Source organism: Sus scrofa, chromosome 14 (assembly GCF_054392235.1).
Source record: "Sus scrofa isolate SSC_HxYL_T2T_F1_AM1 chromosome 14, Sscrofa_HxYL_maternal_Yorkshire_Landrace_v2.0, whole genome shotgun sequence".
NCBI lineage: Eukaryota > Metazoa > Chordata > Mammalia > Artiodactyla > Suidae > Sus > Sus scrofa.
The window spans coordinates 154,719,348-154,737,938 of record NC_139396.1 but is presented as its reverse complement, the minus strand read 5'-3'; the positions used below and the strand labels follow the sequence as shown (position 1 = coordinate 154,737,938).

The following is an 18,591-nucleotide window of genomic DNA, read 5'->3' as shown; positions in this document are numbered from 1 at the left end:
GGAGCCTTGTAGCCCCAATAAGGTCTGTGGCCTCTTCAGCCAATGCCACGCGGGCCTTTGAGCTCAGGGAGAGAGAGAGAGGAGAGACCACAAAACAACCAGGACAGAGGCAGTGGGGAAAAGAATTCAAAATGGAAAAACACAGAAACACAATACGAGGGTAACTATGGTACTGGAAGCCACATTCCAGGCTCCCGCCAACGTTACCAGGATGAGGGACGGGCCGCAGAAGATGCAGAGCTGGTCCAGCACGGGCTCGGCCTTATCTGATTCACTCTGGGACAAGCTCGGGCGGCTGAGTCAGCGCCTTCTGACAATCAGGTTGTCTGAGGAGAACTGGCTGCAGGCACGGGGGGCATGAGTCATGCTTGGTACATGCCACCCCTCCCTCGCCACCATCCCCAGGCCGCCTGGACCCTCCTTGCTCAGAGAAGTCGGGGCAGGCCAGGTTCCGAGGGGCCGGCCTGCAGAGACCAGGGCCGCCTCGACAGCTCCTGGGGCTCGTGCATGGAGGGCCCCTCGCCCCCAGAGGGACCCCAGTTCTGAACTTGATGACAGGTGGCGTCAGCTTTTCTGGCCTCTGCAGCCAGCTCAGCGGTGAGAGGACCCTCTGCCAACGAAGCACCCCCAGGCCCAGGGGTCTCACACTTCAGCCACTTCAAACAGGGCCATAGGTGGCATCTGGCTCAGAGCTGCCCAGGGCCGGATGCAGGCCTGGAGGTGAGGCTGAAAAACCACCTCGCCAGCCTCCCCGAGGCTGCTTCCAAATATTCCCCTAGTTGCTGGCGTCAGGGAAACGCACCCACAGGTAACTGCACCACCTCCCAGGGCTTTGAGCTCCCAATGAGCACAGAGCTACAGGCCCCGGCAAAGCCACCCACACTTCAGGCAACCCCTGGGATCCAACAAGCATTGGCCTCAGAGTCTGGGGAGCCGGGAGTGCTGCTCTGTCACCAGCCTGCCACGTGGTCACCTCCTTGTCTGGAAGGTGGGGCTCAGCTCGCAGCAGGAGCCCCAGGGCCCTCCTGCTCCCCCAGCCCACAGGCCTTGCCTCCTTCTGAGCAGAGGGCTCTGCGTGCACACTCAGGGCACTGTCGCTGGGCACCTACTACATGACAAGTGAGCAAGACAGGTGTGCCCCTCACACGGCAGCAGCAGGGGGAAACTTAAACCCAGAAGTCAATATGACAACTGTAAGCTATGATGAGGATGGGAGGAAGGGAACATGAAAGGAATGCGATCACCTCTGGGGCTCTGTGTCCCTGGAATGACGGGGGTGGACTGGGACAAGGGGCAAGAAGGGCTGTCTGGGGCAGAATTTATCCAGAGGCCGGGAAGATCCTCTACGGAGGCGCTGGAAGGGGACACCCGCCTCCGGCCCCGGGAGGCAAGGCAAGGCCCCAGGAGAAGAGCCCCCCTTTGTAGGAGCTGGCAGCAGACAGCAGGGCAAGCAGCGTGGGGGAGGGATGGGGGATCAAAGAGAATGGGAGAGCGGGGTGCCCATCAGGCTGGGTGGGCCTTCAAGGCCCTAGTAAGGAGTTTAGGCTCTCTCTGTAAGAACAGGGGGAAACAGGGTTTATACAGGGCACACAGGACACGATCCAAACATTGCAATCATCAAACACAAGACATATGCCTTCCTCCCGCCTGTTTCCCGAGCAACACAGCTGGACGAACAGCTGGGACAAAAGTAACTGTCCTTTCCCATCTTCCGCAATACATCCCCCGTCTTGCACTCTGGCCGAAAGAAACAAATATTCTCAAATATTCACTCTCTTTCCTCTCTCCCTCTCTCTCCCCCATCCTCCCTGAACGACTCAGCAAAAAAAAAAAAAAAAAAAAAAAGCAGCATAGACAAAATGCTGCCTTTGGATAAAATGTTGAAATGTTCTACCAACACGGCCCGCGTCATGTTAAGCACATTTGGAAACGGTTTTTATCTGAGGCTGAACTAGTTTGCCCTCAAAGCTGCTTTCTATTAAACTGTTTGTCTGCACGCTGTCCTTCCTTCCTGCAGCTGGCATTCCCCCCCGGGTGATCACTGGCCCCGGCCGAGGCCCGAGGCAAGGCGAGCTGCACATCCGAGGGCAGAAGCACAGAAAGCGATGCCCAGCCCGGCTGCGGTTAGAGGCGATGGGCGTGCGCGGGGCCAGCCTGTGCTCCAGCTTGGTGGGGGCAGCAGACCAGGAAGGGACGGCCGCTCCTCCTTCCAGAGGTTCTCCCAGCTCCAGACTCCGCAGGGAACGTAAGCGCACATGTGTCTGCTCAGCAGTGAGAAGAAAAGCGTTCTTTGGTTACAAGCCCAGAAACGTCTCTGGCACCTTCAAGCCGAGGGAGGTGGACTGAAAATGGGCGGGGGTGGGGGGCTTGAAGGATGGAAGGGAAAGGAGACGGATCCGGCTCAGAAGAGGAGGAACGCAGACAGCGCTGGGGTCTCGGCGGCCGGGGTGGCAGGGCTTCCGCCATGTAGTTTTTCTGCAGGTGGCATCCAGCGGCAGCTCCAAGCGGAGGATGTGCTTGGTCTGGTGGGTGCCGTGTCCCCCTCCTGACCCAGGGGGTGGGGTGCTAGGACCGAGCTCCCCCTCAGACTGTCCAACGGGGGAGAAATGGACCCAGAAGGCCATGCTGGCCGCTGCTCCCAGGAAGAAAGGGGAGGGGTGGGGGACAAGCGGGCAGTGACAACAGACATCCGTGGCCATTTCCATTCATGAAAAGGAGCAGGAATAGCCCGCTCAGGAAGGAGGTTAGCTGTTGGTAAGAGAGGACCTTTCAAGAGAAATCTTGGGGCTGGGGGCGGAAATGGGCCCAGACAGAGGCCACTAACTTAACCACTGAGGCTGTGTATGTGGGGACAGTCACACCAGTGTCACGGGGTCATCAGGAAGTGTTCCTGGGGAGTGGGGGCGCTGGGCCACGACCTCACATGACACGTGCCATTTGGACCGATTTCCCTCCTCCAGCCCAACCGTGTTCGGTTCTGTTCTGCTTCCACTGAGATTTCTTTCCTGTTCTGTTTCTTGTTCCTGAGGTGACAGTGCCAGGCCAGCCCGCCCCCTCCCCCCAGTTATAACATCGTGTGCTGGACAAATCTGTATTCATCGAGGGTGAAATTTCAGGCTTCTTCCAAAACTGAGCCTCATTCCAAGCCAGTCTCCGCCCCCTGTGCCTAAATACTCAATCATCAAACTAAGGGAACAACATGGAAAGAGCTGGAAGCGATGGTTTCCCTCTCCGCCCTTCCAACTCCTATCAGCAAAAAAAAGCAGTTTAGTCAGTGGAAACCAGTCTCTTGTGTGGGTGTCTGCAATTTAATATCCTTTCATTTCCGATTCCATTTTGAAAAGCCACATTAGTTCAACTTTAAATTTTCAAGCTCCCTTTTCTTGGGCTAGAAACGCATCTCAAATAGCAAGTTGCTGGCAGAAGGGCGAGCCTCCCGGGAACAGCGAGAGCCGGGTCAGGAACACCCTGCAAGGCTGGGCCTGTTGAAAGGGTTCTCGTCCTGCCTGGACATGCCAGGGGACAGGAGATACACTCTCCACCTTGGCTTAAAATCGGAAAAGAATATCTCCCGGGCAGGGCAGTCACACGGGAGGCACCCACCTGTGCCAAATAATGAAATTACTCCCTGGGAGCAGTGTCCGGCCGAGCACCCTGCCTGCAGAGAGCCCCCTGGGCTGGCCGGCTGCCGAGGGCTCTGAGGAGCTGACAAGTCCCGAGGGTGGCCACAGGATGTGCTATTCTGGCCGGCCTCCTTCCGGTGAGACTAACCACATCCTAGACACCTTCCGAGCAGCCTAAACCGGGGTGCGCCAGCCTCCCCGGGGGCTATTTAAAGTCAAGTCATCCCCTTACACCAAAAGGCCAGGCTGCAACCCTCCCAAAATGCCCACGGGCTTGGGGAGCCTGGCTGGCTTGGGAGGCTGTCACTGCCCCATGGCATCGCTGTGTGACCTCAGACAGGTTACTTAAGCTCTCTGGAGCCCCGTTTATTCCTATGCAAAATAGGCGTGCTACAGCTATCTCGCAGATTAGAGGACAATTATGAATGAAGGCAAAGCCTGGTCCAGCTTTGGAGCTTATCAATACAAGTTATTATGCTCATATTGTGGCTGATAAACACATTTGGAAAGATTAGCTGCTACAGAAATTCCACAGTAGCCTAACAGAAATAATATGCAATTGTAACATCGGTAAAGGCCAATTACCTACACTGGGCACAGAGTCTGTTTCTGTCCCGATAAACAACACAGACAAAGACAGCCTACGTCCTACGATGCGGGTCTGGCTTCACAGCCTGCATCCAAGTCAAACGTACAGAGAGCTGGTTAAGAAGACCCCTCCTGGCTCCCAGCCCATGCTTTTTTCCTGGGCCAGCCGCAAAGTTCCAACCTAACCTGATTCCTCCTTCAGATGACAAGGTCATGGAGAAACCAGAAAGCACAATCCCACTGGGCACCTCCCGCAGAGTCAACCAAACCTCTGCAACCCATGTACCAGCAGCTGGGGACTCTTGATGGCCTCAGAAAAATCAGATTTAATTTCAGATGTTAATATGAATATGCTAAACATATTAACAGAGCAAAAGCGACCGCCGGGAGAATATTGCAGCAGGAAGCACACCGTTTCCCAAACTGAGCTTTTTAAGTCTCAGTTTCGGGGAGAGGGAGGATTTCCTTGGACACTCAATCATTGTAGTTTGGGGAACACAGCCCCTTTGTGGGAGAGTCATATGCACGTTAGCATATCAAAAGCTCTGAGAAGTTCTACGAGGGAGAAACCCATTAGCTTTGGGTTTTGTTTTGCTTTGTTTGATGGTCCAGGCACATGGAAGTGCCAGGGCCAGGGATTGAACCTGAGCTGCAGCTGCAGCAACACTTGATCATGGAATCTACTGCACCCGGCTGGGGATCAAACCCTCGCCTCCACTGTGACCCGAGCCACGACAGCCAGATTCTTAACCCACTGCGTCCTGGCGGGAACTCCCCATTAACTTTGTTTTATGCCAAGGTTTCCAAAACTTTTTCAAGTGTGGAGTATTGTTTTAAAACACATCTCTTTTTTTTGTTTTGTTTTGTTTTGTTTTTCTTTTTGTTCTACCCAGTTACATGAAGGGTTTCTTGCTCTTTCGGGAGCTTTAAGGTCTGAACGCTGGCTTAAGGCCAGTGTTCAGTAGATGTTCTGTGCAAATGGTTCTACATGTAGATGGATTTTTTTTTTTTGTCTTTTTGCCTTTTCTAGGGCCACTTCCGCAGCATATGGAGGTTCCCAGGCTAGGGGTCGAATCAGAGCTGCAGCTGCCGGCCTAAGCTATAGCCACAGCAACTCAGGATCTGAGCCAAGTCTGCAACCTACACCACAGCTCACGGCAACACCGGATCCTCAACCCACTGAGCGAGGCCAGGGATCAAACCCACAACCTCATGGTTCCTAGTCGGATGTGTTAACCACTGAGCCGTGACGGGAACTCCTAGATGGATTTTTTGTTTTGATGTGTTTGTGGGAGAAGGTGAGCCAACGTCTCACTCTTCTGCCATCTTGATCCCACCTCCCAAAATACATCTAGTAACTCTGCAAAAACCCAATATGGGAGACGTGGTTTGTTTTCAGAGCAGCTATTTCCATGCTAATTGTGGCTAACTTCAAAATCCAGTAAATTCTCTTTACATGGTGAGTGCACAAATGAACAAAACTCTGTAGCAACAATTGCCTCGAGGACAGGAATGAAAGCAAAACTGCTTTCCTACTAAATTCTTGATCAACCCATTGCTTTCTTTTATGAAAATTTAAAACACTATTAGGCACAAATGAAACCACCTACAGAAAAGAAACAAACTCGCAGACGTGGAGAACAGGCTTGTGGTGGCCAAGGGGGATGTGGAGGGAGTGGGTGGACTGGGAGTCTGGGGTTAACAGACGCAAACTATGGCATCTGGAGTGGATGAGCAATGAGGTCCTGCTGTAGAGCACAGAGAACTAAATCTAGTCACCTGTGATGGAACATGATGGAGGATAATGTGAGAAAAAGAATGTACACACACACACACGTACACACGACTGGGTGAACTGCTGTACAACAGAAATTGACAGAGCATTATAAATCAACTGTGATAGAAAAAATAAAAATCTTAAAAATAAATAAGTAAAAGACGACGGTCCAAACTCTGATCTCAGAGCCTGCTTGTTAAAGAAGCTTCCATGCGCTCCCTCCCCTCCCCCAGCCCAGGCCACCCTCAGCCTCTCCCAAATGCTCGCCTTTGGTCCAGACTTGACTGGTTCGGTCCCACTTTACAATCTCAGGAAATCGGGGAGTTCCAGTGCCTTCGGACCTCTCCTGGTTTGGCCACATGTTAGCCAAGGCACCTGAGAACTTGGCTCCGCAGGTGGGAACACCCTTACCTGATGGTCAATTTTGATAAGCGCGATGTCTGCCTTCTCATCCACATCTTTGATTTTGGCTTCATAGGTGGCGCCGTTCTTCAGCTCGACTTTGACCCGGTGCTTGTTGGTCACCACGTGGGCATTTGTCACAATCAGTCCATCTTCGGACACGATAAACCCAGACCCACTGGCCACCGGTACTTCCCTCTTAGAAAAAGGAAGCCTAGAACCAAAAGGAGTAGCCCGTTAACACCGTAACATCAGTACTTTGACACTTTGATGGACTAGTTCTGTAACAGTAACATACCTCTAGCAATTGTTACTTTTACATTTGGGGTTTATTTAAGTTAAAAAAAAAAAAAAATGGGACAGCAGTTCCTATCATGGCTCAGTGGTAACAAATCCGACTAGTATCCATGAGGACGCAGGTTCAATCCCTGGCCTTGCTCAGTGGGTTAAGGATCCAGCATGAGCTGTGGTGTAGGTTGCAGGAGCAGCTCAGATCTGGCTTTGTTGTGGATGTGGTGTAGGCCAGCAGCTGCAGCTCTGATTCGACCCCTAGCCTGGATACCTCCATATGCCATGGGTGTGGCCCTAAAAAGACACACACACACACACACAAAGGGACACTAGGCTGACTTTTATATGCATCCAAAAATTCCACTTGGAAAATACTTCTAAGGAATCTCTTCAGAACCAGAGGTTCTTCAAAAATCTAGAAGGGTCAAGAGTATAGATTTAAATAGAGTCAAACAGGAGAACATCCCAGGGGAGAAAGGTTTATCTTCCTATTGAACTATATTCCGTGACACTTTCAAGTGTGGACAACAGCTCTGACGTTTTGCTAATGGCAGTGTTTTGGTGGGAGTTTCCGAGGCTGTTGAAAAAAGCAAGGCCCTCTTTACTTGCGAAACAGTTCGATGTGAACCACAGCAGGAGCGATTTTCTCCACCACGTCGGCAATAAAGTTGTATTTGTGGCGCAAACTGTTGGGATCTTCTTGCCCTGAGAACAGAAACAAAGACAAGATGCTTAACGATGCTGGGCTCTGCGCTGTGCTCATTTGGAGCAAAGGTCTGGGTCAGAGGAGCCAAGAAACCTGAAGGGGATGGTGAGGACAAGACCCCAGACCTAGGCTGAGTTGCAAAGCTCCTTCCAGCTTTTGAGGAAATAGCTCTTCAGGTAAGACAGCAAAATCCACCCAAGGGGACCACTGTGCTTGGCTTCCTTGCTCTCGATAGTTTCACGGGAAGAGATGTTGAGCCAGAGATACCAGCAAATACCCAGGCATCCTACCAGGGATTCTGAACAGTTGGTCCCCCAAGGGTCACCTGGCCATGACAGCATCCGCTGCCTGTGTCCCTCCCTCCCCAGCTCCTGCAGCACCAAGGCTGCCCTTCTTGGCACACAGCCACCATGGTGGGCAGGAGGCTGAGGCTGTTTTTGACGAGATGCCCATCAGATGTTTTAGATCTCAAAGGCTATTATGAAAAAGCATTAAGGCAAAGGCGCCGAGCCTGTCATTCCCACTGTCTGTCCCCTCGGCAGTTTTCCAGCACACCTTAGCCATGCACTCCATCCCCCAGCCCCAGGGACATCCCGGGTCAAAAGGCATAAGAGATGCCTTGATACTGCTGGGAAAAAAAAAAAAAAAAAAAAACAGAAAAATCCAATGATCAATTCTCTCTATAAATATGCACTCTCATTAGGGACCCCCTAAAGGGCAAGCATTTGCAAAGCTGCTTTCAGACAAAGCCATCACAGCTTGCTCCCAGCCAGGCGAAAAGGTAGCTGCCACCAGCCCCATGCACACACTGGTGACAGCTGACTCAGAAATGAGCTCCTGGAGACTTGGGGTCCAGGAGCCCCCAGCTGGCCCGCAGGTGGCAAAGGCAGCCTGTGTCTCCTCCTCTGACCTCAGACCCCTGCCTCCTGCTGACAGCCCTGAACTGCAGAGGGGCTCAGGCCATGTGCAGCCAGGAACCCCCACTGCCCTCCCTTCTCCTTCTCTCTGCCCAGGCCCCTCGGTCCAGCTCAGGGATGCACATGGCAGCTCTGTCAGCCCCGCAGCCACTGGGGCCAAGCAGAAACTCACAGGCAGCCTTCAGAAACCTTCAGAGCCATCTGACAGTGCAATCTTAGACCTCATGCATCCCAAAGCGTTAAATTGGGGCTGGTATTGTGTGTCTTTTTTTTCTATGAGATTTTGGTAGTGATTCACTTTTAGCATATTTTATGGAAGTGTTGACCCAGGATGGCTTGGAAATGAAAGGAAGAGAAACCTGATCCTTCACCACGGACGAAGGTCTGACAAGCAGGGGTCTACCTGCTCACAGCTCACGAGGCAGGATGCACAGGAGCCTGAAGTTTCAAAGGAAACCAGCGGCCTGCAACGCTGGCCCCTCACCAACCAGAGGGCCTGTGCACCCTGCCCCCAGCACACACACACCTGCCACACCTGCGCCCACACCCTCACACATACACTCACACACACTCTCACACTCATGAGCATGCACACACATCCACACACTCACAGGTACACATACACAAACACATCCATACACACACACAGACTCTGACTCTCGAAGAACCACACATACACACACACACAATCTACACTCACATACACACGTGCATACACACTTCTCTGTGCGAGGGGCACGGCCATTCCCCAGGCTCTGGGCTGTGAAAACTGTGACATCCTCAAGTCCCCTGCAGCTCTCAGAGCTGCACACCAGTGGCACCCCAGCATGGGCACAGATGGGGCCATGTGTTTGTCCCCACCAGGGACCTTGGCTCTCCAGCTCAGCACCCCTGGGCACAGGGACCGTCCGGGGACCAGCCTGTCACAAGCTTTCCTTCTTGGAAGTGAGAGACTGTCAAGGAACAAAGGCCCCCTCTCTGTCCCAGCTACCAGGCTCTGAGCTGCTTTATATTTCAGGGTTGGGATCTGCTCTCTTTGGCACAGCTTGATTCTTCTAAGGCGCAGAAAAAGATCTGCAACTACTAGGCAACATGAACTAATTCCACAAACAGAAATTTTTACAGTTTCTGCTTTCAGAACCCTTTCCTACTGTACCACAAGAAAACCCTTCCTTACGGCACCCTTCCAGGAGAGAAGGAAAATCAGATGCTGTTCCCTTGTTGTGTTTAGGGAAACTGAGGCTCACAGAGTATAAACGACTTCCCCGTAGACAATAAACCTTCTTCACAGAGCACATAAATAACAGAAAAACCTGGGAGTTCCCGCTGTGGCTCAGCAAGTTCCAAACACGACGAGTATCCATGAGGACGTGGGTTCGATCTCTGGCCTTGCTCAGTGGGTTAAGGATATGGCGTTGCCGTGAGCTATGGTGTAGGCCACAGACATGGCCCAGATCCTGCGTTGCTGTGGCTGTGGTGTAGGCCGGCAGCTGCAGCTCCGATTTGACCCCTAGCCTGGGAACCTCCATAGGCCACAGGTGCAGCCTTGAAAAAAAAAAAAAAAGAAAAAAACCTGAGCAAATCCACTTTTCCAATTGAGCAGTGCCCCATGCATATCTGTTGTTCTCCCAGGATTCCAGGTAGTTGTGGGTATTTGACTAGTGTGTCTCCCTGCGTTCGCCAGCAGGAGATATAAATACGAGATGGAAGCGCTCCCTCCCAGCACAGAACCTGGCAAACATCTCCCAGAGACGCTGTAAACAAATACATGTGGGCCTCCTCAGGCCAGCTCCCTGGGAAAGGCCAAAAAGAGACTGAACTCCTCCACGGCCAGCCACCCCCAGGCAAGTGTGGAGTCTCTGAGGCCCTCCCAAGAAGGATGATAACTAGAGTGTGGTCACTCAAAAATCATTCAGTCGCTTCATCTTTCTACTTCCCACCCGGGCGTGGGAGAATCTGCCCATGGGGGTGAAGATGCGCACGGGTTTCTTCCAGCTAAAGTGAGAAGCACCTGCTTTCTCACCCACACGGGAGAAAGTGGTTCCAGGGTCTGTCCACCTGGGACAGCAACGTGGGAGAGCAGGGACGACACTGGCCTGGTCACTAGCAGGTCTCGGTCCCACCCAGAGCCTCCTGGGTGGCCTCCATTTCCCCGTCTGTAAAATGGGGCCAGCCACCTCTCGAAGGAGCTGGGAGGTCTATTCCGGCTCCAATGTTCTCAGACATAAACGCTGTCTCTCCCTCTCACTCCAACATGCTGAGCAAGATGGAAGACCTTGTGGAATGTGGGATTTGGGCACAGAAATCTCCTAATTCTGCAGATGAGTAAACCAAATGGAGGAGCCGTGGGAGCACAGACCTTATGGACAAGCCCAGCGGACAAGCCTTAATTGTGCAGCGGAGAAGAAAAAGCATCAGCATCACTGGTGGATCAGTGTCAGTGGGAGAATCCAATAGAGCGGAAACGACTGAACTGAAAGAACATCGACGAACAGTTCCAAGATGGGAAAAAGGTCAAGCCAAAGAAGCATCTGTCTTCTCCAAGCATGATTTCAGAATGAGACTAAAAGTGTCCCTAAGAGTAGCTTGGCTCAGCGCTAGGGTCCTGCTCCTGCTAAAAGTCTGCCATCAAACCAGGGGAGGCTGCTCCCCCAGGGGGAGAATTCCAGAGACAGACCCTGGCTGGCTCTGGCACAACGCACTCTCTGAATGATACAGGCAGATGATGGAAGGATAGGGCATCCAGGCTGCTCAGCACAGGGAGAAGGGGTAAGAGCACAGGCTCTGGTCTCAGAAGGATCAGAGTGTGACACTCGGCATGGGACTTACTTGCCGTGTGACCTTAGGTATGTCACCTAACTCCTCCAAGTCTTAACCCCTTGTCCATAAAACATGAGGATGATAACACCTACTTCCATGCAGGTTTGATGCAGATTTTATGAGCTACTGTATATGATGAAGTGCTTGGCCAAGCCATGGCATGCATACCTTTTAAAAACTCTTTTTTTAAAAAGGAAGTGGTGGAGGTGCTGCTCCGTAGGCAGCTCTGGACAGATGTGAGCACCACAGACCTTGGAGACACAGCAGAAGAGCAAAGGAAGACATGGAAGCATCTAGAGAACCACTCTCCCCATATTGGCAAATTTGTGTACATCGTGGAGGCTCCCCCTGACAGGGCCATTGTGGCCACCAGTGCAGAGGCAGAGATCAAGGGGAAGCTGTGTGGCAAGCCGGTTTTTCTGGCCTTGACATGTACCTCTGTTCCCAGCTTACAAGAGCACCCTACAGCCAGTACAGAGGGAGACGGGGAGCTGGGTCAGCAGGATATTTTCGCCTGAACCAAAGCCCAGCTGCACTCTCAAATTCCCAACCTGCACCAGAAAAAGATAAATATAACTCCCTCTACAAAGTGAGGGCCTTGCTTAGTTAGGCCAGAATGGATGTGGCAGAGCTGAATGAGGATGGGAAGTCTTAAGCAGGGTCAAGGCCAGGCCCTTCTAGCTGCTCCACGATTGGACAGGAAGCTAGAATTGGCTGGTATTCAGTAATGACCTGCTATTTACAGAAAGCTGGCAATTCAGAATTTGAAAAGTGAAAGTAAGGTATTTTCTACATTCCTGATGAATGAAAGAAGAGAAAAGACAAAAATGACCAATCGTACGTAATCAAAGACGGAGCATCACTACAGATCCTACAGACACTAAAAGTATGATAAGGAAATTTTATGAACAAATTTATTCACATAAATTCTATAATTTAGACAAAATGCATAGAGTTCTTTCAAAGACATAATTTATCAAAGCTCATACAAGAAGATACTGATAACCTGAATAATCCCATATCTATTAAATTGTATTTCTAACTAAAAACCTTTCCACAAAGAAAATGTAAAGCCCATATGGTTTCACTGATGAATTCTACCAAACATTTAGGAAGGAAACAATACTAACACTTCATAAACTTTCTCCAAAAATAGAAGATGGGAAATACTGCTTAACTTTTTTTTTTCCCCTGTCTTTTTAGGGCTATACCCATGGCATATGGAGGTACCCAGGCTAGGGGTAAAATTAGAGTCATAGCCTCCAGCCTACGCCATAGCCACAGCAATGCCAGATCCAAGCCACATCTATAACCCATGCCATGGCTTGCGGCAATGCCAGATCCTTTTAACTGAGAAGGGCCAGGGATCGAACCCCCCTCCTCATGGACACTAGTCGGGTCTTTAACCCACTGAGCCACAGTGGGAACTCCTGCCTAACTTATTTTATGACTTTGATATATTATTATCCTAATATAAAAGCCAGAAAAAGACACTATAAGAAAATTATAGTCTAACATCCAGCATGAATATAGACTAAATATCTTAAGATTTTTTTCAGCAAATAAAATTTAGCAATATAGTAAAAAGAATTATGACCAGGTGGGGTTTATCTCAGGAAAGGATAAATAAGGTGGGTGTAACATCTGAAAACACCGTGTGAATGAACCAAAAAAGAAAACCTAAATAATCATTATACAACTACAGATGTGATAAATTCACTGAGTAATAGAAATAATAATAATAAATCATCTCAATAGATGCAAACAGATTTGACATGTTATTCAAATTCCATACCTCCATTCATGATAAAAACAAAAACAAAAACAAAAACACTCAGCAAACTAGAAATAGAAGAGAATGTCCTCAACTGGATAAAAGGAATCAACAAAAAACCTAAAACCAACATTATGCTTAATGGTAAAAGATTAAATGTTTTCCCTCTAAAAACGGGCACAAGGCAAGGACATCTCTTCTTACCACTTTTGTTCCATATTTTATTGAAATCCTAGGCAGGATGATTGAGCTAGAAGAAGAAATTTAAAGGCATAGAGATTGGAAAGGAGAACTAAAACTGTCTTTATCTGTAGATGACATAAGGATCCACAAAGAAAACCAATCTATAAAAATACTACCTAAACTAGGTGCGTTTATCAACATCATAGGCTAACAGGTCAATAGGCACAATCACATGTCTTCCTACATATTAGCAGTAAACAATTAGAAACTGAAATTTTTAAAAACCTAAGTTAGAACACTATCAAAAATATCAACTACTTAGGAAAATAGTTAACAAAATGCAGATAAGACATACACTGAAAGCTACGAAACACTGCTAAAATAAATTAAATCTGAGTAAATGGGGAAAGTCATCCTACATGTGGGTCAGAAGTCTCCCTATTACTAAGCTGCTAATCTTCCCCAAATTAACCTACAAATTCAACACACTCCGATGAAAATCCCAGCAGTTTTTGCAGAAATTGCTAAGCTATCTCTAAAACCTATGTGGAAAGCAAAGAACACAGGCTATCAAAATAATTCTCAGGAAGAGAAAACTGAATGACATACTACGTGATTTTACTTTAAACAAAAAGTCTGAATAACTGGGATTAGTAGAATGAGTCACAACATTTTACAAAGACAGACCTTTCCACTTACCTAATAAATATTTATCATTACTGATTTTTAACATAACAAATGACCCCTGAAGAGTAGCCGACATCTCCTATAATTTTATGAGGTTTTAAACTGCCAGATTCTTATCCAAAGATAGTAAATGATTCATCTTTCCTCTTTATAAACTACTACTCATGCACAAAGCTCCACAAATGTCTCCCCCTTGGAACCCATCATCCCTAGAGTTTTACAGAAAACGCTTCTTAACTACTTTCAACAACTTCCTTAGAGGAGGAAAGAGACACACGCGGTGCGGATGTTTCAATGATTATTATCAAAATCAGAACAGCAGACACTTCCATTATTAAGTGTTCACTGAAGAGAGCCAGGCACAGAGTACTTCACACACCATATCACATTAAAGAAAATCTGCTGCAGTAAAAATTTAAATCAGCGGGAGACTATGAATCAAAGAATAAGCATTTATCTGATTTCCTCCAAAAGATTTTGCACGAACTTGCACATGTGCTTTAAAGACATCAAAATGTGTGTTTCTTTCGTCTTTAAGGCAAACGTGTCAGATAAAGATGAGACATGAGGCAGGAAGAAGAAAAAAATCTTTCCCCTCCTAAAGTCAAGGTTCTCAAGGGCTGTCCCAGCCGCCCCAGAGCATCTGAGCAAACTCACAAGATATTTCAAGTTTTCTGGAGAAACACAGAGATAGTTGATCTCTATCGGACGCCTTGAGAACCAGCTCCAGGGGGTTCGAAGCTTCAAAATCAGATGGCACTACATTCTTTCAGTGATTCCAAGTGCTTGTGAATGTGGGTTTCTGATGGTTGCTATGATTAAAAGCAAGTACCCACTATTCACAGTAGCCAAGACATGGAAACAGCCTACATGTCCATGGATAGATGAATGGATTAAGAAGACGTGGTACATATATACAATGGAACACTATTCAGCCATGAAAAAGAACAAAATAATGCCATTGACAGCAATGTGGATGCAAAGAGAGATTCTCTACTACATCAAGTAAGTCAGAAAGAGAAAGACAAATACCATATGATATCGCTTATATGTGGAATCAAAAATATGGCAGAAATGAACCTATCTGAAGAAAAGAAACAGACTCACAGATATAGAGAACAGACCTGTGGTTGCCAAGCAGGAGGGGGAGAATGTGGGATGGACTGGGAGTTGGGGATGGTAGATGCAAACTATTACATTTGCAATGGATAAGCAAGGAGGTCCTGCTTACAGCACAGGGAACTAGATCTAGGCTTTTGGGATAGACCATGATGGAAGCTAATATAAGAAAGGGAATGTGTATATATGTTTGACTGGGTCACTTTGCTGTATTACAGAAATTGGCACAGCGCTGTAAATCAACTATACTTTAATTTTTTTTAAAAAAAGCAAGTACCATACAAAACTCAATGTTGAACTGGAGATGGGGTGGCAGTGTCCAATCTGATCCCAAGATCTAAGAGGCTATATGGCTCCCAACAGGCGCACAAAGCCCAGTTGTAAGGAACTACAGTTATTGAATAATAAAGTTAAAAATATCAATTTTTTTGTCAACTGACTACTATGTCACAAAGATACAAATACTTATTATGTGGTTGGGCCCCAACTACTTCATAAATGAAATTGTCACCTCCTTCTTTTGGCCGAGGGGATGCCATGAACAATTACCGAGATACCAAGGGTTCCACAAACCAGGAAAGTTTGGGAACCTCAGCCAGATCCCTCCTGGGTTCTCTCCAGGGGATAATCCTGAGTCCCAGTACAGCTGCAATAATTCGAAGCAGAAATGGATTTGACAAGGCTTCGGCCTAGAGCCCACATTCGCCCTGCAAGGGCCCTAGCAAAGCATTCGGTTGTCAAATGCTTTGGGGGAATTTACAGAAATAAACCATTTAAACTGCAGGTGGTCGAGGCCATTGTCTCCTTCCCTCTGTCTCAGGTCTCTGTCCTGTCAAAGTGCGGTGGGCACGTGGGGACAGTAAAACTGGGGGATCACGTTCTTTGGGTTTATAATTACGTACTTTCATGTGCTTCGAAGTCACTCCTGTGTCTGGTTATCTATGCTGGTGCAGAAATGGTTTCCAAGGACTCTGTTATTGCCACGCTGCTAGCTCCCCTGCTGTAGGCCAGAGGTTGTACAGAGGAGGGTGACCTAGCCTGGAAGCATGTGGGTAGCGGAGAAAAATGCCAGAGGAAAGACTCAATAATAACCCTAGTGGTAGCACTACTGCTACTAACAACAACAACGATGGTAAATAATTCTGTTCCCTCCAGAAGAAACATTATACTTTATGTCACGTAAAAAGGTCATCAAAGCATCTCTAGCCAAAAAATATGGAGAGAGGATTTTATTTATTCATTTATTCTGCTTTTTAGGGCTGCATCCACAGCATATAGAAGTTCCAGGGCCAGGTGTCAAATTGCAGCTGCAGCTGCCAGCCACAGCCACAGCCACAGCAAAGCTCCATCTGCAACCTACTTATGTCGCAGCTCACAGCAACGCTGGATCTTCAACCCACTGACCGAAGCCAGGGATCAAACCCGCATCTGCACAGACGCTCTGTCAGGTTCTTAACCTGCTGAACCACAACCGGAACTCCAAGAGAGTATTTTAAAGGTGAAGGGGGATCTGGTAGTAACTGACAACATCCACCATTTTTCTGGGTTTTGTGAAGGTTGTAGGACTTGCTCACTTTTAAAATTTTTAAGTTGTGGCAGTTTGTTCTTTCAATCTAAATAAGGAATCCTTTCCCTGCCTAGTGCTGCATTCTTTATTCTGAATTATTTTTCTTAAAGAAGGGGCCCCAGGGAGTTCCCGTCGTGGCTCAGTGGTTAACGAATCCGACTAGGAACTATGAGGTTGCGGGTTCGATCCCTGGCCTTGCTCAGTGGGTTAACGATCCGGCGTTACCGTGAGCTGTGGTGCAGGTCGCAGACGTGGCTCCAATCCCGAGTTGCTGTGGCTCTGGCGTAGGCTGGTGGCTACAGCTCAAATTCGACCCCTAGCCTGGGAACCTCCATATGCCGCAGCAGAGGCCCAAGAAATGGCAAAAAGACAAAAAAAAAAAAAAAAAAAGAAGAAGAAGAAGAAGGGGCCCCAAATTGTGCAAAGGTTCAGATCCCATAAAAACCGGACCCGCAAGGGAAGAGGTGGGAGTGCCAGTTCCTGCCCAGAGAGCAGGCATGGGTCCCCCCTCTCGGCTCCCTGACCCTCTAGAGCACGTGGCTGGCTCGCAGTGTAAAGGGCCAGCAGGACACAGGAGCCACACCTGTAGGACACGCGGCCTCTGCTGGCCAGGACTCTCAGCCTCTGACAAGTCCCCGTGGCCAGCGTGGGATGCATCCACTTCAGAAGGACCAAGGGTGCCCTCCGGGGTGGCCCCTGCTCCACACTAGTCTGCAGCTGCCTGGCTCCAGTCAACGCAGAATTGGATCCTGATGCTCTGCCCCTCGCCCCCGACCCCCGTCCTTTCTCCATGCTGCAATGCCCACCTCCTCCCGCCCCGGCAGGGCAACTCGGGTTCACAGACCCAGAGTGTCTGGGAGAGACAGGAAGGCCAAGTTCAACTCCAACCCCAGCACATGCCTTGCAGGGTCAACGGGGCTGGGACACTCTGAGTGAGACACTCCCAAAAAACAGTCAACCTCACGCCTGTCTTGAGGCCACGCTCTCGGCCCTGCACCCAGCCTCGCAGGTGCATCTGAGCATCCCCAAGAGGCCTCTCCCATGCTGCTGAAACTTCGAAGAAGGCCACTTCTGCATTCTCATTCAGAATTCTAAATCAACAGGTCTGGGCTGTTGTCTTCCCTGATAGTGGCCACTTAGGGTGCATGAACTAACTTCCCAAGGGACCCCCATGCCCATCCCTGTCTCTTGGCTCAGCCACTCCCTCCATTATGTGGCCTTGGGTCCCCAACGCCATTGCCCAAGACGCCTAAGGCTCACTCTCCCCTCTCAGAAACCTCTCACCGGGCCTCCAAAATTACCACGCTCCTCCCCACCTTCTTGCATTCATACCCATTTTCCTTCCTGCCTGGAGTACTCGTTCCTACAGCCTAGAGCTAGTCAAATCCCACCCAAGCTCAATTTTTGCAATGAACTAGTAACACCAACAAGAATAATAGTAGACATTTATTAAGCACCTATTCTGTATCAAGCACAACGCTAGGCACCAAGTACACATTACTCTCTACTTATTCCCTCAAGCCTGCAGGGTGGATCTTACCCCCAGGCCACAGAGAGACAGAGAAACAAAGGATCAGAGAAACAAAGAATCAGAGAAATCAAGAGCGTTGCTCAAAGCCTCAGAGCTGGCGAGTGGCAGGGGCTGGAGGCCGACCCCATCTGTCTGGCTCTGCAGCTGGAGCTCTTTGCTCTGCATCCTTGGCTTTGCTTCCAGGTCCAGCCCTTTCACCCAGCCTCCAGGCCCCTGTGGCCCCCCGCAGTTGTGGGAACACCCTCCCCACTTCCAGGCCTGAGAGCTCAGAGCCAGGGTTCAGGATTAATAACCCAACCTTCGCTTCCAGCAAGAACAATGGCGCTTTCCAAATCCTCAATCGAGTTGATAAGTCGAGCTAATTTGGAAAACAGAACCCAGTGTATTCGAGGGAAAAGAAATGAATCCTCCTTTATTCAACGGGAACAGCATGTTCCCGAAATTCAAATCAGTTGCAGGAGCAGATTGATCCCATCACTGGCATTTTAATGCACTGTCCTAATTCAGGGCCCGCTAGATAATGAGCAGAGCCCAGTGCAAAATAAAAAAGGGGTGGTCCCTTGTCCCCAAATTATTAAGACTAACAAGACGGTCACAGCAGAGCCT

The 18,591-nt window shown here is 49.1% G+C and overlaps 1 protein-coding gene across 1 annotated transcript in view; it reads right to left on the bottom strand.

The window, feature by feature from the left end:
- The window catches only part of HTRA1 (HtrA serine peptidase 1), a 61,279-nt gene that overhangs the window by 25,589 nt on the left and 17,099 nt on the right, over nucleotides 1–18,591 (bottom strand). Inside the window, exons 2-3 of the mRNA XM_003133208.5 lie at nucleotides 7,287–7,386; nucleotides 6,400–6,604 (exon numbers count right to left, since the gene is read on the bottom strand). Of these exons, the coding sequence (XP_003133256.4) occupies nucleotides 6,400–6,604; nucleotides 7,287–7,386 (305 nt within the window). The remainder of the gene's footprint in view (nucleotides 1–6,399; nucleotides 6,605–7,286; nucleotides 7,387–18,591) is intronic.